We start from the raw sequence: 23196 nt of genomic DNA, 5'->3' as shown, positions 1-23196 counted from the left end.
GGACGGAGAGGGATAGACAGAGAGAATTTCGTTACACCTTACATCCTCGGTCATTTATTCACTATTATCATCATCCTCTAATTGCCAGACGTTTTCATTAGTAAAGCCTGATATGCACATTTCCAATGCATCTAAATTCTCAATACGATCAGTTGTTTTTGCAGAAAAACTGTTTTCAATCTCAAACAGTACACAATCTACTACATGCCTTCTGGTGGACCTTTTAGTAAAAAACGTTAAAATGGCCAGTAGCCAATATTATTCATTAAATTCAAATTCTTCCCTTCCATTACAGATCTCAAATTTCATAAGCATCTTAATGTACAGTACTGCTCAATATGGTACAATATGGTACATCAGTTTGTGTTGTGACAGGTTTGATGACCAACATTATCGGTTCTCACATATCCAATTACTGACATCAAACCGGTCTTGAGCAGCCAGGGCATTCTGCTAAATCTCTTTTTGCGTTTCATGGAAGTAAGAAAGTGTTTGAAAACTACTGCTTGAATACAAATCTTAATCTCTGCACCAGGAGCCCCTGACACTTGGGCTAATCCGCTCTGAAAGTTTCTTTGTCACATCTGCTTCGTCTCTGGGATTGCACGGCCGACTTCAAATTTACACTGCCACTTCACAGTCTCCTGCTGTCACCTTTCATTCTCAAACCTTCTTCCCACACGGCCCCCAATTACTCCCCACAATTGTGAGAGCGAGTCTGTCTATCCGTGCATCCATCTGTGAGCACGTGGGCATGTTGTGGACAGATTCATGGGTGAATGTCTATCCATGTGCCGAAGCGTCCTACGTTAGTGTGAGAATGTGTGAGTGCTCATGGATGTGTGAAAATCGTCTTCTCTTCTATCTCCCTGGGTTCTTTTACTGTTACATGAGAAGTTAGTTACACTGCCAGCAAGCGATCATCTGGACTGTCAAACATTTGAGATAAAATAAATGTTTAAACGAAATAAACGCTTTCACCTAATTTCACATTCAAATTAAATTATTATTATTATTATTATTAATAATAATAATAATAATAATAATAATAATAATAATAATAATAATAATAATAATAATAATAATATTATAAAGATGCATGTCGTTTATAAGTAAATAATGGAGCAAGACCTTCTGAAGGGCAATGTTTGTATGGCAGAATTCAATATCATGGAAGCTCGACATGTAAAAGTATCATCTACAAGATCACATATAGAGTCAAAAATATTCTAAACACCTGGCAGTGTTTTTTTTTTTTTTTAAGATTTCATTATATAAAATAAATACCATATATTATTATTAATAATATTTTAAGTGAGTTTTATTTTTATATTTTCAGTTTTAATACTGGGTTTTTGTCATTTTGTTTTATGCTTTTGTTTATAATATTTTAAATTAGCTTTTATTTTTATATTTTCATTTTTTTTATATTTTTAATTTGCTTTTATTTTTATATTTTCAGTTTCCTTTTTAATTTTGTGTTTTTCTTATCTTGTTTTGCTTTTATTTATAATATTTTAAATTAGCTTTTATTTTTACATTTTCAGTTTTCTTTTTAATTTACATTTTTTTGTTTATCAGTGTTATTAGCTTCATTTTTTAGTTTATTTAGTTAATATGAATATTTTAAATTAGCTTTTATTTTTATATTTGAAGTTTTCATTGAAGGTTTTTTAATGTAGTTTTCTTTCTTTTTGTACTTTATTTCAACTACCAAATATTATTTTTAATCGTTTTAGTCAATAATATAAAAACAATAATGCATGGGCTCTTCTAACTTTAGCCAGTAAACAACCTCTCAGAAATCTTTAGCAACTGCATAGCCTTACTCAGCTAGTTTTATTCTAAAATGTTAGCAAATCAAATGAATTATTATTTTTAATACTAATGTAAATGTTATTATTATTTATTTTATCTAGTGACATCCATATTAACAAATGACACAGAGCAGCCTGAGGACCAGTAACAAACCTACACCAGCAGCCACCGAGAGTCCTCAGAGAGAATGTCTTATTTAAATAATCAATAGACCTCTCATTGTAGAATCATTATCACACCATCAGTCTAACTTTAAACCAGAACCTTTGACTTACAATACATGTATGTAATGAGAGTGAGAAAGGGACTGTAGGAAGAGATGCAAAGAGGTTTAGATAAGAGCGCACCTGCAGTGTACCACGATGGGTCCTGCGTCTGGAGGATTGAGGAACTTGACCTGGCGGATGAAGCCCAGCAGGCCTGTGGCGTAGCAGGGAACGCCGTGATCGGGCCAGCTGGTGAAATGGAACTGCCGGATTTCCCGAATCTCATGGTGACCCTTCTGCAAACAGGAGCATGTGGTGAGCTTAATATCAGCAGGTGTCACCATCTGAGGGTAACAGGTAGGTGATTACGACAGAAGATGGCTAGGATTAGCAGACCCAATAAAGGCATGTCAATAACAATCAACACCATGTGGTATTTTCTGGCAGTGTATACAGTGTAAATACCATGCAACAATGGGCACAACATTATGGATAACCCGACAAAAGTAAAATGAAAAAAGAAAAGAAAAGAAAAGAAAAGAAAAGAAAAGAAAAGAGGAACTGCTGAACTATTGTTCCAGCAGCAGCATCTTTATTGTTGGGGTCTCATATAATTATGTTATCATGGAATATGTCAAGGCATCACTGTACAGTTGAGGTCAAAATTTTACATCCCCCTTTCAGAATCTGCAAAATGTTCATTATTTTACCAAAATAAGAGATATCATACAAAATGCATGCTACTGTTTATTTAGTTCTGGCCTGAATGAGATATTTACATATAATCCACATGAGAAAATAATAGGTGAATTTATAAAAATGACCCCGTTCAAAAGTTTACTTGATTCTTAATACTGTGTTCTCACCTGAATGATCTGTGTTTTTGTTTAGTGATAGTTTTTCCTAAGTCCCTTGCTTGTCCTGAACAGTTCGACTGCCTACAGGTCCAACAAATTATTTGGTTTTCCAGCATTTTTGTATATTTGAAATCCTTTCCAACAATGACTGTATAATTTTGAGATCCATCTTTTCGCAACTGAGGGACTCATATGCGACTTTTACAGAAGGTTCAAATGCTCACTGATGTTTCAAACTTTTTGACCTCAACTGTAACTTTCAGAAATGTCTGATTTGCCCTAAAATGAAATGTCAGTCAGGGCCTCATGGTCAGAGTTTGAACCACTTCACAACTGCACATGTGCTTCGATCTGTGTGAGCGCTGAGCCTTTTCACACACCGTGTTGTGTTACAGTAGAAAACATTTTCCCATTACTTCCTTACTAGCACTTAATGCTCTGATACGCTTTTAATTATAATTTGGGATTGAGAGTGGCGTAATCCGTGCCTGGAGGTGCTGATACCACCAAGAGAGAACCCGTGTAGTGTGTGTGTGTGTGTGTGCGTGTGTGTGTAACTGAGCTAAGCTGCTAAAGATGTCAAGAGCTAACAAAAGCCGGAAAAAAACAAAAACAGAAGACTCTCTGATATCCAGCACTCGGGAATGAAATCCATAACTAGACAGCCATAAGGCCACTAAAATACGGTCTTAAAGAAATGTTTGCTAATTCATCTAACACTGAGTATTAATATCACCTTTCATAATTGATCATTTTCTTGAATGACTGTAATTAAACAATTTGAGCATGAAACTCTTGGAATTCAGAATACTATAGTATGTGGAATTTGAGTCATAGATCTCTTTAAGAGGAACAGACAAATAGATCTCTTGACAAGACAAGATTTCGAGGGCCTTTTCTCTGGAGAAAATCGGAGAATCAGAAGAGTTGAGCAAAAGTGCCTGTTTAATATCCATTTGATCTCATTAGATCTCCTCTAGGAGGAACTAGAAAACATCTCTAGTCATTTTCTGCTCCCACTCATTATGAAGCACAACCACGCGCCGAGAGGAGGATGTACCCTAACAACTCTCTTTCAAAGTTGAGGAAGCGTTTGAACGGCAGCAGCCTCGTGAGACAGATGGATTGAGTGATTTAAGAAAGTTGCTGATGACATGCTGTTCCAGACCGCGCTCTCCCCCTCAAAAACGACTCCCAAACACTAATTTCTCCCACTATCAAAGCTTCCCTCCCTACATCTGTTCTGTTTGGATTACAACACTCAACTACAAAACTCTACCCACTCCTAAGAGCTTTCTCTGCGATTCGCTTTCGTTGCAAAATATTGTCTGTTGGCTTATGCTAAGATCTAGTAAAGTTTGTTTGTTAGAACTTTGTGGTAAGGTTTTTTAAATTTCTTTTGTATTTTTTTTTTTTTTTATATTTTATGCAGATCTGACGACAAGCAGTTCCTGTATGATAAGAATAATAAAACTGACTGAGTGAAAGATGCATTATGGGCTTAAACACAAGCTGATGGTTCATATGGTATGGATGAACATGGAACTAGATGAAGAGATGCATGCAGAGAGTGCTGAAAAGTTAATTTTTTAATGTACTTGAGAAACAAAATAGCATTTTTTTATTATTATATTTTTCAGTATACACACATTCTATTTTTCCTTTTCTATAAAGACTAATAACTGTATATTAAATCAATTTTAGAACCATTTGTATGTAAACTGATATGATGAAACCTGAGCAATGAAATATTTGAGTGTAGATGGAGGATGGGTTTTTACCTTCTGAACAGTAAAAGTCCTGATCACATATTCTGCAAGAGGCTCCGTTTCAATCAGCGTCACTTTGATGTCTCCGTACACCTCGGTCTCATCGGGCCAATACCGGACGCATTTCACCTTTATGGACACAGACATCCACACGCACACATTACTACACAACACCTGCATCTTAATTTTACAGCAAATTGGCATTTTCAGAAACAGTATTATTAAACAAGTCCCTGATGACATTTTGAAAACAGAGAGGTGTAATTGGCCACCTGTCAGACAGGATGTTATCTCTGAATGACCGACCCCTGTGGTCCGAGTTCCCTGGAGCCAATCACTGAACATCGCTCAATTACACTCAACGTGACATCAAACGGCTCTCGTTAGGGATGTTGTGAAGGACTTGTGCACCTAATTGTGCTCGATTTTAGGATGTCCTCCAAAATGCTTAAAGTTTCCCTTGTATATAAATGACCTTTTACTATTAAGGCCCGTTCACACCAAGCACGATATAAAGCTAACGATAATGATATAGTTCTAAAAATCGTTCTCAATATTAAAGAATAGCAAAGAGTCCACACCACAACTATAACGATAAAGGCACCGAGAAACTATATCGTTGGAATCACTTTCAGAACGATTTTTTTTTCTAATGAACGATAAAAACATTGCCAGCCAATCAGAATCAATCCTGCTGTAATGAGCTCGAGAATTTAAAGCAGCAGACGCGCATCTGCTTAGAATACACAGACAATATCGTTCGCTGGTGTGGACGCTAATATGGTTATCTTTATAGTTATCTTTATAGTTATCGTTCTTGGTGTGAACAGGCCTTTATAAAGAGCCTTTTGTGGAGTGGAAAGGGTCCATGGATCTCAAAGGTTTTTCATGGAAACACTGATGCCAATAAAGAAACTTGATGTTGTAAGTGCATCCAAGATGTGTACAGGAATGGAACCCATGACCTTGATGTTGCTTGCTATGCTCTATTCCTTGAGATACAGAATCATACAGAACATTTGCATGTAATTCTTGCTTCCAAAATCATTGCATGAGCACCCACCTCACAGGTTTATATATACACTCCGTTTAACCACGGGACCGTAATTAAATGTGTAGCAATTGGAGGAGCGCTTTGTAAATAACATTCTTAATCCTGTGATATTTATTAAGGAAAGAGATAATTACAAGAACCCTACCCTGCCCACTTCCACCAGGTTGGTTACCATGACGATACTGGCAGAATTCTCTTGCCAAATCATCCTCCAGAAATCCCTGACTGTTTCCTGCATGGGGCCTACAAGAGAGGAGGAGGGACACATTTAGAAGACCATGCAATACTCACAAAACAACTAGAAATGAGAAAAACGTTTCCTTATTGATTCACAGACAGTCCCTGATGGAGAGAGCATCACAGACCAGCATGACTGTCCACATTAGTATCATAGGTCCATCTTTCTTGTGAAGATGGTTAACCAATGCAGGTTAACTAATCTAAAAGAATTATCATTGTCATTTTACAATTTATTTTTAATTAATATTACTAATAATATTATTGCAATATATATATATATAATATAATATTTCTTATTTTGTTTAATATTTCTAATTCAAAAAAAAAAAAAAAAGACACGTCATCTAAGATGTAGATTTTGGAGTTTAGGGTTTGTTTCTTCATCGGAACAGATTTGGTTGAAATTTAGCATTACATCACTTGCTCATCAATGGATCCTCTGCAGTGAATGAGTGCCAACGAGAGTCCAAACAGCTGATAAAAACATACAAAACTCCTCAAGTAATTGGATATTATACTGTTCTGATGAAGAAACAATTTTATTTTTTTATATATATAAATCTTGAATGTCCTATGTGGGAGTACATTTCAGGTAATGTTCTTTTTTTGGGTGAACCAAGCCTTTAAACTGTTCACCTTATGGTGTGAGTTGGTTTTTGTAAAGAGTATATTAAAAACAAACTGAATCATTTCTAGCAGAGCTATGCTGATATTTAGCAATGCTTACTTTGCATAAAAACAAATTGGATATCAATTAGGGTGACATTCAACTTAATTCACAAACCTTTTACACCAAATACAATCAATAAAGCTAAAAACAACAACAACCTCATTTATGAATCAGAAGCCCATGAAGTGCTACATGAATTTGCTGCATGCACTGTGACTTGCACAGATGCATGCTGGAAACCAGAAAATCTGTAGATTGTGTTCATGTCAGAAGTCTTGTCTTGGTTTTGCCGATGCTGTGTCTTTGTTATGTGTTTTGTTAATTACCTTGTGTGGCTATGTAGTGCCTTGGTCTGTGGTAGCCCTGGGAAACAGAATGAAAAAGGAAGTTGCTTAAAGTAAACTTTGCTTGAATCTAATTCAGCACTCAATGAGACATCGTAATTTCACCTTTCTGACGCCTTGGGTTCATTAGCATTTTAATCACCGTGAAACAAATTGGTGACCAATGTAGCCTTGCTCATGTCAGGCTTTAAAGCATCACTGCAGTTTACGACCGGGTCTGTGCTATGACGGAGCTGGTAATTGTTTTATTATCAGGAATGAGATTGGGTAGCCTGATTATAGCTGCCGCAGGGCGAGAAGCCTCGCGCTGAAGCATAGCCGCACATGTTTACTTCCCATTTTGCAATGATCACAATCATATCGACTGTGTCATTATGGTGTTTAGATCAAGTTAGTGGATTTGGAGCAGCCAGGGAAGCACTTTCAATCGAGCTGTCGCTCGCTGTGGACACGGAGCATTTGCTTGAGTAATTTGCAGAAACTCAGAAGAGCGCTTTAAGTGCAGAAATCCCTTGTATCCTTCATTCGTTGTAAGCAAGGCTCTCAGGAGCGCAGCATATAAATGTTGCATTAATCTATTAAGCCCTTCTTTAACAGCCAAGAGGGACGTTTTCCTGACATTTTATGGTGGTTACGTAATACACAAGACTTTAAAGGTCATAAATGCACAGATCAGTACTTCTTTATCAGTATATGCAAAACTTTTTGTATGTTTAGTTTAGTTAGAAATAAGGAAAATATTGAAATCTGAATATATATGAATATATGCTATAGTTCCAAAGTGTAGGGTTGGTAATATTTTTTATGTTGTGCTCGTTAAGACTACATTTATTTGATAAAAAATGTAATACAAACAGTAAAATTGTGAAATAGTACATTCTTTAAAAATAACTGTTTTCCATTAGAATATGTTTTAAACTGTAATTTATTCCTGTGATGCAAATCATTACTCCAGTCATCAGTGTCACATGTTCCTTCAGAAATCATTCTAATATATTTCTTATTATTATCAATTTTGAAAGTATTTGTTCTCCTTAAGTGTCATTTATTATTATTATTATTATAATATATATATATTTTTTGCTGAATTAAAAGTTCATAAGAACTGCATTTATTGGAAGCAGAAGTTTTTGTAACGGTACACATTTATTTACTGTCCCTTGATTAATTTAATGCGTCCTTGCTTTATAAAAGTAATTAATTATCATTTGAATAATACATTTGAATAATAATTTGAATGAACTGAAAAGAATGCTCAACATGAATTAATATATATTATAATAATGAATTAATAAATATCATATTGACATGGCATAAATATAAACATACAATGTGAAATATACTCACATCTATGTAGTTGGCGTTTATGTAGTCAGAGTGGGGGTCTCCCTCCAGCAGTTGCAGTCTGACACGAGTGTGATCGTCTGTGGGGTCAAATATTCACAGAAGAGCCGGTCTAAAGTTACACATACACTTTAAAGGGGAGCTACACATGCATGAGCTGTCCAGGAAACACAACTGTACTGTACTGTGCTGTATACACAATGTCAGGAGTTATATGTGTGTAACAATCACTTTCGGACAGAAAAAAACCCAGGCAAATTCTAAATACACTTCTACTAATTTGTTGATTAAAATGGGTTTTTTATTTATTTTATTTTTTTCACCAGGGTCAAATACTTCAGGAACATTTGAGTAAAAAAATAAATAAAAAACAGCATCTATTGAGTATAAGAATTATGCCAGCAATCTCCTTTAATAAAAGACAACACATTTAGTGTGATTTACCAATGGTGCTGATGAATTATGTGCTTTTTGGAAGATCTGCAATCTCAGCGTAACTTCCTGCACAAGGAATCTTTTTTTTTTATATATATATCTATAGTGACGGGGAACCATTTTCAAAAAATGTTCCTGTTTCTAAGCAACTCAAGTCTGGGTGCCCCAAGTTCAGCATTGCACTTTGGGGAATTGACAATAAGAATCAGACCATTTTCCCATCCAACGAAGTGGATGTACAGTTGACCAGTGATGCAATAGATGCAATTACTCCAGCACCGCCTATCTTCATCTTGCCTTTGCTATAAACACTTGACCTGCTCATGTTTAGCTCAGGCACTTCGTCTTTCCTCCCTTGAAAGGTGAAGCTGCACGTCTTAGCAATTACGACGACACTTCTGGAAAAGGGGAAGAGGGTGGAAATGGAAAGAGAGGAGGGGTAAAGGAAAGGTCTGACACTAGCTCCGCAAACTCGTGTGGCGTTCTGCTTTGATCACATGGAGAATGCAAATGCGCTGTTGAGGCATGTCGACTCCAAGCCAGCGGATGTTCTCTGATGGCAGGCAGCTCCGCAGAATCCCTCCTGATTTCTCTCAGTCTTTCCGTTTTTTTGTTTCTGAGGAGAAGCAGGTCTGTGTCTGGAGCTGCAAGCGGGTCGTGAAGGTTGTTTACTCTCAGACAGCCCCTCCTTCCTGTCCAAACTTGCTGCATTTCTTATTCTGTCAGCTCAAAATTCGCCAACTTATATTTTTTTAACTTCAGACTTTTTATTTGCTCCTTCTCTCTCGCTCGCCTCACAAACATCTTTGCACCGGTGGTTTGGTCTGTCTGCTGACCTCTCTGCTCCCCGAAAGGGAATGTGCATGAGGGAAGCAGAAGAGAGGTAAATGGAGGGATGTGGAAAGAGAGAGAGAGAGAGAAAGAGACGGGGCTAATTAGACGCCACTGAGTCAGTTGTCATAACAGCAAGCGCACGGCAGGGTTTTTCTCCGCAGTGAGGGGCCAGACACAAAGCTCTAATTGGGAGAGAATGACCGGACTGCAGACGAGCGCCGTGATGCATGGGTACAGTAGTTCTGAGTAAGCCTGCAAAACTATCTCTGGATGATCACCTGTTTAGACGTGTATGAGAGGCGTTACAGTGACATGATGATGAGTAGGGATCTTAATTCTGCACCATTTGCACCACAGACATGACTCATGCAGTCCTGCAGGTAAATGAGAATAGGAGTGCTATTGCTTGTCTAAATATTGAGAGTTACTACTTTAAAAGAAAAAAAAAAAAAAACTAGGGTCATGAGCCATATTTAACTGCTCTTTTGACTTAAGCCAATAAGCAATGACCCAGAACAGTCTAGCAAAATATAGCACTATTCATGAAAAAGCTTTTTAACAAAAAGATTTTGTACGTACACAACAGCTTCAATATATTTTACATTATTCAAAAGTAAATCTGGCAGTGAAACATTTTAATCCACAGCAACCTAGATAGCAATAACAGAATATACTGTTTGAATTGGAAAATTAGATTTGGATTGCTTCCATTGTCCTCATTTGTAAGTCGCTTTGGAAAAAAGCATCTGCTAAATGACTAAATGTATATGTAAATGTAATTTTAAAAAATAAGTTATAAAATTACAGTGGCAACTTTAATTATATAGAAGAAGCATCTGCAAACAAATTCTGCATTGAGCCATTTTTGCAATGACTTTCAAGGTCACTAAGATACTTTAGTGCCATGACATTTATTCATTTTTAAAGTTCATTATAGTTTCCAAATACTTTCTAAGGTCATTGCATCTGTTATTGGCCTAATCATGCTGATGCAATCATTGAACAACAACAACAACAAAGCACAACAAGCAATGTTAGGCTAAAAACTCCATGGATTTCAGGTGCAGTGGTAACATTAAACATTTCTTATTTTGCACCTCATCCTAAAGTAAATGAATCACAAAGAGAACAACTTGGTTATTTTGTGTGTTTAAAAGTACAGCCCCCTAAAAATGTCAGCAGTCTGTTAATCAGTGTTCTCAAGCCTGTGTCCTCGTCGCTGCTCTTCTATATAACCTGAGTGTGTTGTCAGCTGGCCCCAGTGCATTATACACCTAAACAGCCTATTAAATCCCTGCTCGGCAGAAAAGAGGTTCCCGTGTCAAATGGGCCGAGTGCTGTCGCACACACCTCATGGCGTGAGAGCGAAACACTCTAATCCAGTTTAATCCATTTCCATCCGCTCGAGGATAAGATGCTTTGCTCATGAAGTCTACCTGAGAGGGTTTTAGAAAGCAGCAGAAGTGTTTATGCGAACGCTTGAGAGCTTGGTGTTAGGACAAGTGTCATCCTAATCTGAAAGGGATTCATTTCGGAAGGTTAATTTGCACCAATGGCAATAAAAAGGATATTTTTTTGCCACATAAGCAAGGATTCATATTAAAGAAATTAATTTATATCTGTTATCCACGCCATTTTGTAAGGAAGTGATCCTATTAGTTTATATGATATAGCTAAAGGATAGGAACATCACTCTTTAGTATCTTAATTTTGTTTCTCACAGACAGTAATGATATTAAATGGAGACTTCTGCAGGTCTTTTCTAGTTCTTGAATGTTTACTTCCTTATAAATCTCTCATAAGCTGTTCTTCAGGAATCAAAAGTGGAATTTCGATATCAAATCAAACATTTCTTATCAAAATTAAAAAAGTTGATGCTTGAATAAAGCATAACAGAGTTCTCTGAGCAATCTCTAAATATTGATGATGTCTAAATCCACTAATCATTGTAATGTAAATGAAGTATGATTCTGACTAGGTGTCCATTCCCAGTTAAGAGCATTAATCGATTACGATAAACAAACAAAACAGAAGCGAGAGTGTAATACACTATACAGCTCATGTAAATGCTAATACTCCAGCTTTGGTCAATACATCAGAGGAGGTTTTTTCATCCCCGCAAGACTTCAAGGGAACCTGACGATTCTGGCAGTGCTACGTGAAGGGAATAAATGTCAGAATTTGAGGAGCTCAGAGAGAAGAAATGATAAGGTGTCTTCATCCAGACACACGGATCCACGCATGCCGAGCACTTAAAAGAGCAAGACACGCTCTCCTGTGTTTGGACTAATTAAGATGAACAACCTGGACATTTATTATTCAGCAGGTGCCTTACCTTGCATATTTTAACCTCAGATCCACAAAGGCATCGATGCTAACTGGTTAAAATGAGTGACGGTTTGGATAATGAGCCGATGTGTGCTGGTTATCCTTTTGGGGTTTCATCCCTCTTCACGGGATGGTTGCGTGAAGTTGGGGTTCGCTTCATGAATTGCATCATGTGAGAGCTTTACTCAGTAACACAATCCAATTCAGTTCATACAAGATAAATTAAATTTCCTCTGCACTACAAGTAGAGTTAATAAACCAAGTGATAACAAAAAAGAACACAAAATCCGAACATTCACACATTTTTTATATCTTTTTTGACAGTCACACAGGGTTAGAATGATATGAAAGTTAGTAAATGATGAACTATGCCTTTAACTATCCCACCTCATATAGCTTTGTGGATTAGGCAATCCCAGAATGCACCGTGACAAACTTTTGTGGAGAATTTCTTTAAGGAATAATAAGAAAAGAACACTTTATTTATTTATTTATTTATTTATTTTTTGCTTATGAGAATAATGAAGATATTTACAAATGAAATATTCATATATAAAAATAAAAGCTAATTAAAAAATTATTAGTACCAATAATATTAAATAATAATGATGATGGTAGTTAGAACAGAATTGTGACGCCAGAGATGCTGGCATCTGATGTATTAACTTAGTTTTTTTTTAATGTTCATGACTTTTATAAATTCATCAAATGCCTGTAAAAATACTTTGATTACAGGCGAGTACAGAGCTGCAAGTCCTCTTTCAACACTCCATTACCGACCTTCCCCTGTTTCTCTCTCTGTTGTGTTCTCTGTGATGTCATTGCCCTCTGTTTTAGGATCAGACCTGGCCTTAGGTATGCTGTGACTCATCCGTTCCTATTCAAACCTGCTGCCAAAGCATTTCTTGCAATCTCAGTCCAAACAGACTAAGCAAAGGGGCTCAACAGCACACATTCACCAAATCATAGTAGGCTCACTGTCTGCACATATCTCCCTCTCGACCATTATTGACGAAATATACTAATGAGGAATCATTTGGAGAAGATACAAAAATCTCAGCGTACACAGAAAAGCAGAAATTGCTTTTGAAGGCGAGCAGGAGTAAATACAGCCATCTTCCCAATCACCCACAGCCTTCTCGTTCTCTGATATGTAAATGTTTGCCAATAACAGTTTATTTTGGGTGTAGAGTCTCGTGAATTATAGATGACCATATGGGCTTGAATGGCTGACACTGCCTGCTGAAACACTGAAGGGATGAGCGAAACCGGACAGATGTCTCTAATTGAAACGGCTTTCCTCATCTCCCATAAATTGTCAAAGTTAATCAAGGGATGCACGGCCAATTTTGTTTGTGGGTTAATTTTTTTCTTGGCTCAGTTTGTAAGACATTGCTCCAATTTGGGGTGGTTAAACATGCATTCACATAATGAAATGCTTCACAAAACAACGTCCTCCTTGGGCTGGTAGACTTGAGACTTTTCAGTTACTTAAAAACCCATTATCCAAGTCCAAATGCAATGGATTTGGTTATATTAAATGTAGCCACATGTTAAAGCCATAAAGCTATCCCCAAATACAGGGACCGATCTGCTTCATAATATATGTATTCTAATTACTATCGTTTTCATGTTTTTTGACAGTTTTACTTAAGATAAGATTTAAGTTTAGGTGTCTTTAAGCAGTCATTTAACTATTACAAGAATGTTGTTCTAAATGTAAAAAATAGTCTAAAGTCTAAAGTCACAATTACAAGCAAAGCAACACCCTTTGCACCTGGTGTTAAATAAATCCATCTCCCTTATCTCTATTTTTCACTGATGGACAGTTTTCATTAGCAACTTGTATAATTAAATGGGTTTAACTAATAGCAAATTCATCATAATACCCGCTGGCCATCAGTGACTGACAGGCTATTTCATTTGGCCCAATGTTTCGTCTCATTTTAAGAGCACCGTGACAGTGACAACTAAATGTTGTAGAAGAAATAATGAAAACAACCAGATATCATTTAATGGTGCTATATTAGCAAAATATTTACCAAAGTCTATCATGGAACTACCGTAACAATAGCCTACCATTATACCATAATACCACGATTTGACATTTTCAAAAGTATTCTTGGTGAAATAGGTTGGTGTACCATGTTCATATTGTATTTCCATGGCACTTTAAAATATACTGGAATTCAAGTACTATGGTACTATTAGTACCATGGTGGATTTTAGTACTTTTTTGAATGAAGTGGTTCAGTATCGTGCAATACTGTGGATTTTCAACGTGATCTTACTTAAAAACTTGCAAACCATTCAGGAATATCAGGGATCCAGACTAACTATTATTAATAGGAGTATGTAGCCCCTGAATGAAATTATTTTGGAGCACAAGCAGAAAGTTTAGGGGCACACCATAAATCAGTCTGCAATGCAATCATTCACATATTTTCCCCGTTTTAACTGTATTACTGACATATGCTTTGATAATAAATAGACTTAACTCATAGAAATTACAATGTGCACGTATTCTTTTAGTTTTAGAAGGATATAAAACAATATATATGGTATGATAAAAGTACTATTTTTTGCATTAAGTGCAGTTACTTATAATACTACATGTTCATTGCTTGTTTATTTCATGTTAATACACATTTGGCAGTAAAGCACTAAGGTTGATTTGGGAAACTTAAAATTTTTACTTAATTACCACAGTAACATGCAATATACAGTCAGGTCCATAAATATTGGGACATCGACACAATTCTAATCTTTTTGGCTCTATACACCACCACAATGGATTTGAAATGAAACGAACAAGATGTGCTTTAACTGCAGACTTTCAGCTTTAATTTGAGGGTATTTATATCCCAATCAGGTGAACGGTGTAGGAATTACAACAGTTTGTATATGTACATCCCACTTTTTAAAGGACCAAAAGTAATGGGACAGATTAACAATCATAAATCAAACTTTCATTTTTTAATACTTGGTTGCAAATCCTTTGCAGTCAATTACAGCCTGAAGTCTGGAGATCAATTAGACATCAGCGTACGCTGGGTTTCATCCCTGGTGATGTTCTGCCAGGCCTCTACTGCAACGGTCTTCAGTTCCTGCTTGTTCTTGGGGCATTTTCCCTTCAGTTTTGTCTTCAGCAAGTGAAATGCATGCTCAATCGGATTTAGGTCAGGTGATTGACTTGGCCATTGCATAACATTCCACTTCTTTCCCTTAAAAATCTCTTTGGTTGCTTTCGCAGTATGCTTCGGGTCATTGTCCATCTGCACTGTGAAGCGCTGACCAATGATTTCTGAAGCATTTGGCTGAATATGAGCAGATAATATTGCCCGAAACACTTCAGAATTCATCCTAATGCTTTTGTCAGCAGCCACATCATCAATAAATACAAGATAACCAGTTCCATTGGCAGCCATACATGCCCACGCCATGACACTACCACCACCATGCTTCACTGATGAGGTGGTATGATTTGGATCATGAGCAGTTCCTTTCCTTCTCCATGCTCTTCTCTTTCCATCACTCTGGTACAAGTTGATCTTTGTCTCATCTGTCCATAGGATGTTGTTCCAGAACTGTGAAGGCTTATTTAGATGTTGTTTGGCAAACTCTAATCTGGCCTTCCTGTTTTAGAGACTCACCAATGGTTTACATCTTGTGGTGAACCCTCTGTATTCACATGGTGAAGTCTTCTCTTGATTGTTGACTTTGACACACACATACACCTACCTCTTGGAGAGTGTTCTTGATCTGGCCAACTGTTGTGAAGGGGGTTTTCTTCACCAGGGAAAGAATTCTTCGATCATCCACCACAGTTGTTTTCCATGGTCTTCCGGGTAGTTTGGTGTTTGGAAAGCAACCAAAGAGATTTTTAAGGGAAAGAAGTGGAATGTTATGCAATGGCCAAGTCAATCACCTGACCTAAATCCGATTGAGCATGCATTTCACTTGCTGAAGACAAAACTGAAGGGAAAATGCCCCAAGAACAAGTAGGAACTGAAGACCGTTGCAGTAGAGGCCTGGCAGGGCATCACCAGGGATGAAACCCAGCGTACGCTGATGTCTAATTGATCTCCAGACTTCAGGCTGTAATTGACTGCAAAGGATTTGCAACCAAGTATTAAAAAATGAAAGTTTGATTTATGATTGTTAATCTGTCCCATTACTTAAAAAGTGGGATGCACATATACAAACTGTTGTAATTCCTACACCGTTCACCTGATTTGGATGTAAATACTCAAATTAAAGCTGAAAGTCTGCAGTTAAAGCACATCTTGTTCGTTTCATTTCAAATCCATTGTGGTGGTGTATAGAGCCAAAAAGATTAGAATTGTGTCGATGTCCCAATATTTATGGACCTGACTGTATTTATATATATATATATATATATATATATATATATATATATATATATATATATATATATATATATATATATAGTACTCTTATTAAAAGTACTATTATTCTTCTATAGTCTTATATGGAACTGATCAACTCCTGATTAAGTCGCATATTGAAGAAAAGTTTGTTTTTTTGTTTTTCAAAGCACTGTGATTTTTCTTACTTCGTACATAGAAAAGAGCAAAACTCTCTCAAAATCTGATCTCTTGATGATTCATTCTGCGCTGGATATCGCAGCGCTGTGCAGTAACAGTGCTGCGAAATCAACTTTGGTTCCCGAGTAAAGCTGTTCTGAGCTCAGACAATACATAAAAAATAAAATACATAGCCATTGTTGCGTTTGAGTAGTTAGGTGCAGTTTTCAATTTGAAAGAAACCCAAATGTTGACTTAACAAAACACTATTTAGGATCCTTGTTGTTTCAGTACTCACAAGCGATGATGTTGCCGTAGCGATTCTTGTTGCGGTTTTCATCCTTCTTGGCAGTTTCCCATGGTGCTGTTTGTCCCTCAGCCAGACCCTGGAATCAAATCAAGAATATTTTTTAACATGTTCATCCATTACAGAGATTGCTTTCACACATATAGATACACATAAACCTAGGCCTATACATCTATTTTTTGATAGCTAAAAGACATACAAGTTAAACATTTCACACTTTGAGATGCTTTTCTGAAATAGGTGTCTGTTTTCCCTAGAAATCACTGAAAGACTCTTGTGTTTGGAAGAATCTGGTAATTGTAGACTCATCCTTTAGCCTTCGGCAAAGACAAGACTCTGAAATGTCAGACAGGAGCGCTGAATGGTGGCCACTTAAAGCCGTAGAGCAATCTTCATCCTGTCCAGCACACACAAGACAAGCCATTTACGGTGATAGATCTAGAGAAACAACGGTGTTCTGCAAAGTGTCTGCATTAAAGAAAGACTTCATGGACAAAGTGATTCAAAACAAGCACATTTTAAAGATGAATAAGAGGGGCGATGGTGCAATTTAGTGAAGGTCTACCTTTAAAAGACGTCTCTGTAAAAGAAGAGCAACAGAGAATCGACTGAGAGATAAAAGTTGATTCACAGACCACATGATGTGTCTTTTCTTCATTAAACATTTTTCTCACTCTAAAATTTGGGGGGCAAGTTTCATACAGTAACTTCGGCACTTGTAAAGATATTGCACATTGTTAAGATAAAGTGACCTCTAATAATAATAAGTGCAACTGAATCATGTCAGTTCAAAAAATGATTAAAAGTTCAGTGTTTGCTAAAGGTGCAATAGGTGATTTTTTTTTTATACTGGTTGAAAGTCTCTTCACATCCCCATAGCAATTAAGTTATGTGGTTTAAATGTATTTTTATTTATTTTTATATTCTGTGGATGGCATAGGACCAAATGTACATCCAATCAAAATGCTCGATCTACCTGCCTGTCAACGTATGTATCTGCATACCTCTGTGCACCCTGTTTGCGCAGACAGAATACGTCATTAGAGCATTCACGCACGCTGTGCAGACAGAGCTAAAATGGCAGATATATCAACAACCCGGTCTTCCTTCTTGATATTGTGGTACTTTTAACGTTTTCTTGCTGGTTAATGACACATGATATAGCCCAGCAATTCCCAATTCCAGTGCTCGCAAACATATTTTACATGTCTTGCTCAGTTAACACACCCGATTCACACGACCAACTTGTTAGATGTGAGATACATGAATGAACTGTGCTCTGATCGATATGATCCCTACAAGGTTTTCATTGCTCTCTACTCCCTGAGCAGGGGTTTGGAACATGGACTGGAATTGGGAACCGCTATTGTAGTAAGGTTGTCTATGGTATTCTGGTCTGTGAGCATAAATGCGTTCAGGGGGCGTGATCGCAGGGTGGGTGGGACGTTCGCTTTCAGTGCTATCAGGCTAATGTGTATTTCCTATTGCACCTTTAAGTTCTCATATGGTTCTCAGGTAGAAACTTTTCTTAAATCTGATGCAATAGACCTGAATTTCATGTTACATGTTAGAATTTACTAGAAGGTTTTCACAGTGCATACTTGTTATTACTGACATGACCAGTTTATATAATTAAGGTTTAACAAAAAGCAAATCGATCATAATACCTGCTGGCTATCAGCGAATGACAGACTACTTCTTCATTCATCTTCTTTCAACAATCACAACTATATATTTTAGGAAAATATAATGTCATAACTAGATATTACATAATGAATTATATCTATTGCATGAATTGAATTCTATCCATCCACCCATCCAGTATTGCTTTTTGATACCTCTATTGATGTAGCAGCATTGATCAATGTACCAAAAAGCAATACCATATGAATGGATGGATAGAAAATAATAATAAAAAGGTAAAAAGTAAATAAATAAATATATAACCAACCAACCAAACCAATAATAAATAAATAAATAAATATATATATATATATATATAAAATATATAAAGTTTTATTGAAACAAAAAAATGTGTTCCATATGTACAAGAAATGTTTTTTCTCTCCCAAGGCTGTTCAGTGGATCCCATCTGGAACTAGTGAAGCACATAAGCCTGAACATACAGACCGTATCATCTCTGCTGTACTGTTCCTTCACGTGCATTAAACGTGATCTGGCACCTGTGAAAATCGAAACCTCACAAAGCCTCATTTTTATTGAATTGCTCTTTCATGTGTGAATTAAACCTGATCTGGCAACCCTTCCAATAAATCAGTCACATTCATTCATGCACAGGGATGCTGGGATCTGGCAACTCTGCCCATGTTCTCATTATTATCACGGTGCAGGCAGGGTAACTGAGTCAGTTATAGCCAAACTCTCTGTCTGCCTGACAGAATGTGATGCTAAAACTGTTTGAGGGTTTCTTAATGATACATTTTGAGACATCCGGAGAGAATCGCTACACAAAAAGCCTTAAACTTCTGTCTTCTGGCAGTGAGCTAAACTTGTTCTTCATTTGTTCTGTACCGGATTCCTCATCCACCCTCCAAAAATGTCCTCAGTGGAGCCTCTCTCGTCATCTGATCTTCTGTTTTTTATACTATTAATGCTTCAGAGAAGTGATGAGAAGACAGTGAAGAATAAAACGAGGCATGTGTGTGGACACAAAGACAACAGAGATGCTGTCAGACCTCTTCCTACCTCACACTAACAAACAATTCATAATCCTCTTCACCAGCTACATTTCTTTCTCACTTTGTTATTTTGTTATCTAATGCAATGACATTCACACACTGAGGGTTTATGTAAGTGTCCAAATACTTTATGGGGCCACTATAACCTTCTCCATATTTATACGTACCATTAACTTCTCGTTGTTTCTTATCTCTGTAACGTGAGCACAGATGTAGGATCACACATCTGGCAGGCTGAGATTAATGATGCGATTGTGCTGACATACACACACAGGTGGCCATCATCTGCTTTTACCAACATGATCAGATCTGCATCACTCACTCCCTGTCCATCACATCTCATCCATCTCCATTCCTTCTGGCTACTCTATTCGTTTGTTCTAATTACGTCTCATGTAATATCAGAGGTGCAAGATACAATAATGCCCCCCAAAATTAATATTATCAAGTGAGAAATATGACATTGTTTATAATTAAGTATTCACATTTATTTGACTTTATTTTAATAATCATATTTTCAAGTCATTTTTAACATTGCTTACCAGCATTAATCTATGAATTGTGAAAATAAATTAAACATTGTGTAAACATGCTTACATACAAGATTTAAACAAAATATGGGGAAGTCATGGCCTAGTGGTTAGAGAGTTTCACTCCTAACCCTAAGGTTGTGGGTTTGAGTCTCAGGCTGGCAATACCACGACATGTGTTCCCGGGGAATCGAACCCCCAACATTGCGCTTGATAACACAATGCTCTACCAATTCAGCTACAGGAACACCATTAATTAGTATTACTGACAAATATGCATCAAATTAAGTTTACAGCCGCTTTTGTAAATATTTGTAACTTTTTAAATATTTTTTAAATTACAAATATTTAATTTAATACTTTAATTTAATGAGAATAACTTAAAATTATTAAATTAAATTAAAATATAAAATTAAATCAGTCAGATTTTATACTGATAAACAAGTCCAGATCTGAATCATTTTATGACATATATCTTCACGTGAATGTATTTTAATTTATTAGCTAATTTGCTTGATACTCTACTTGAAAGAGTTAAAAACTGAAAAAGTCCAATTATTGGGCACTAGTAACATTAAAATCTAATTTGCAGTAAAAACCACCTCCAAACTCACAGTAAAACATGCATGGGAAACGCAGTATTTGCCCCTAATGTGCTCTCGCTCATATGAGCCAGTCACAAGCCAGTAAGCAAACACTCCATTCGACTCAATGTAAATGTATTGAGTTTCTCCTCCTTCACTGCATATTAGGAAAAATGACTTATTTTCGGCACCAAGGATAGAGATGGGCTGATGCAAAAAGCTGCCAACTTCATTTGCAGGCAAACCTGTGAGGCAAATCAGGTTAGAAGAGAGAGGCGATAACAAAAAGGCGTTATAAAAATGTCTGCCTTGATGAATGACCCTTTAAACACGGAGCCACAGGCTCTGGTGCTATCAGACTGCCTATGACAGGAATGAGCTGCCAGCCATGCATCGATCTCATGTTTACCTCAACACTTCAGATGGCTTAGGGCAGCCTATACAGCTGAGCATTCCACTGCTGAAATTAAGCTAGGCCTAGCCTAACTCTTCAAGTGATGCTGTTAAGAGAGTAAGAGAGGAGGTTAAGACAGACCTGTATCATCTAGATCTCCTTCAGGCTTGGTGCGGAGCTGCTTTATCCTATTTATCATTCACAATAGTAATTCTGAACACATAAATTGGACAAAATAGACACTATAGAACATGCACATAAATTTGTTATTTTGTCGTCTCTGAATAGTAAATTAGAAGTATGACAGACATAACTATGAGTCATTCTTTATAAATGAGAGTCTCGTCTTTAAAAGTGCAATCTTTGCCCTTTTAAATAAGCCTTCAATCCAGGTGATTGAAAATTTGGAAGCAAAGAGCATCCTTCCTCTCTAATTCACTGATGTCTCTTGTTGCCAGAGCCATTCATCAAGGCCCTGTCTGAATACACAATAATGTGCCAGATATGATTCATACTTGTACTCAAGCAAAGTTCTCTGCTGAATGTTTACACAATACTCTCCTTCGGTAGCTTACTGAAGAGTATTCCTACATCAGTGAGAAAAGAGCTGTTCTGAATAACTGATTGCAGACCAGATTCCATATTAGAATTCTGAATAAGACGTTTACAAGCCAAACTATTCAGAATATACCATCACTGCTTAGCCATCACAAATAATCTTGAAGTATAATCATGCTACTACATGCAAACTACATCTCTCATCTTGGGGTGGGATCAAGAGTATTTTAAATATTTATTTACAGACCCTAACCCTAACCCTAACCCTCATTTACCAAAAATGCTAAATTGGCTTAATATTTTACTCACCCTCAAAACTTTTTGGTCTGTTGGTCATACAAAAAGGCACCAATGATGAGTTGAAGTTGAAGCAGATAGAAAGCAGTTTGAAATCGAAGTAATATTTCATAATTTTTCATTACTCTTTTTGCTGCGTATTTGATCAAATAAATGCAGCCTTGGTGAGAATTAGAAACTTCATTTGAAAACATTAAAAAGTCAGAATTATTCCAAACTCTATTTTAGCTCAATATCTACTTTTAGGGTACTTTTAAGGTTTTTTTCTTCCCAGTTAAAAGTTCCAGTCCACATTCGTTTTGATTGCAAGGACAAGTGCAGCCAGCTCGTTCTTAAAAAAAAAATCAAACTTGTGTTGCACAGAAGAAAGAAAGGGTTTGGAACGATATTAGGGTGAGTAAATGATGACAGAATTGTCATTTTTGGAGGGTGAACGATCCATTTAATGAAAACGAATCACAAAGTGAAGCTGGAACTCATACAAGGCAGCTACTTCAAAGCCACAATTTGTAGGAAATACGTTTAGAGGAAAAATAAACGACCTTATCATATCTCTCTTTTGTTGGCAGCATCTTTCCTCTAGCGCTATTCAAACAAAATAACAGAGCCACGACAATGCCAGTGTGGGATTTCTCAATAATAAAACACTTTACCCTACTACAACATCTGTACCTTAAAAACAGAGAACAATAAGAGGCATGCACAATAAACATGTCTTTATGTTCAGATGACAAGGAGACAGTCTAACGGATACAATTTCTATGTTGCTGACCTTCGTGAACAATCAAAAAGGAGATCTTTATTCGTATTATTAAAACGTGTGGGGACGACAGTGATAAGTGCCCGAGGTTAGCATGTTTTTTTTTTTAAATCTAGAATAAGACATGCTATTGACACAAAGGTCTTTGCATATTCTAACTAATAAAGGCTTAGATAATTGGTTTTATTGTCACGGAGGAATTGACCCCATCTGTGAGCAGATTTTTCAAGTAGTGCATCATATCTCACGTGACTTTTTCTGAACAAAATGCTAGCATGTTATCGAGATGCACAGACCTGCTTCTTTTAGTAAGCACAGACGCACTTTAATTAGTTATTCAAATGTGTTTAAGAAATGAAATGATGTGAAGAAAGACAGGAAACTAGAAAAAAAAATGTCATTATTGAACGATAAAAAAAGAGATGGCTGACATTTTAACAACCCCCTCAATAAAACAATATTAAGATTAATTTCACATCATTTTTGGGCTTTTGGGAAAAAAAACAAATTTCATAGCTGCGCGGCTGTTGTAATTTACTGCAGAAAGGCTTTAGACAAATTAAGTACACTACAAAGTAAGCAAATGATACTAAGAGCTACAGAAGAGAGGGAACTTTCAGC

At 36.6% G+C, this 23196-nt stretch overlaps 1 protein-coding gene across 9 annotated transcripts in view; it reads right to left on the bottom strand.

Annotated features, from left to right (window-relative positions):
- The window catches only part of ptprt (protein tyrosine phosphatase receptor type T), a 233346-nt gene that overhangs the window by 17800 nt on the left and 192350 nt on the right, over positions 1 to 23196 (bottom strand). For all 9 annotated transcript variants that reach the window (XM_052559577.1, XM_052559568.1, XM_052559569.1 and 6 more), the window contains 6 exons: positions 16745 to 16832; positions 8306 to 8382; positions 6941 to 6977; positions 5850 to 5947; positions 4663 to 4779; positions 2166 to 2320 (listed from right to left, as the gene is read on the bottom strand). In XM_052559577.1, coding sequence (XP_052415537.1) covers positions 2166 to 2320; positions 4663 to 4779; positions 5850 to 5947; positions 6941 to 6977; positions 8306 to 8382; positions 16745 to 16832 — 572 coding nt within the window. The remainder of the gene's footprint in view (positions 1 to 2165; positions 2321 to 4662; positions 4780 to 5849; positions 5948 to 6940; positions 6978 to 8305; positions 8383 to 16744; positions 16833 to 23196) is intronic.

Source organism: Carassius gibelio, chromosome B6 (assembly GCF_023724105.1).
Source record: "Carassius gibelio isolate Cgi1373 ecotype wild population from Czech Republic chromosome B6, carGib1.2-hapl.c, whole genome shotgun sequence".
Classification (NCBI taxonomy): domain Eukaryota; kingdom Metazoa; phylum Chordata; class Actinopteri; order Cypriniformes; family Cyprinidae; genus Carassius; species Carassius gibelio.
Note: the sequence above shows the minus strand (reverse complement) of the source record. Positions and strands in the feature narration are given on the sequence as shown.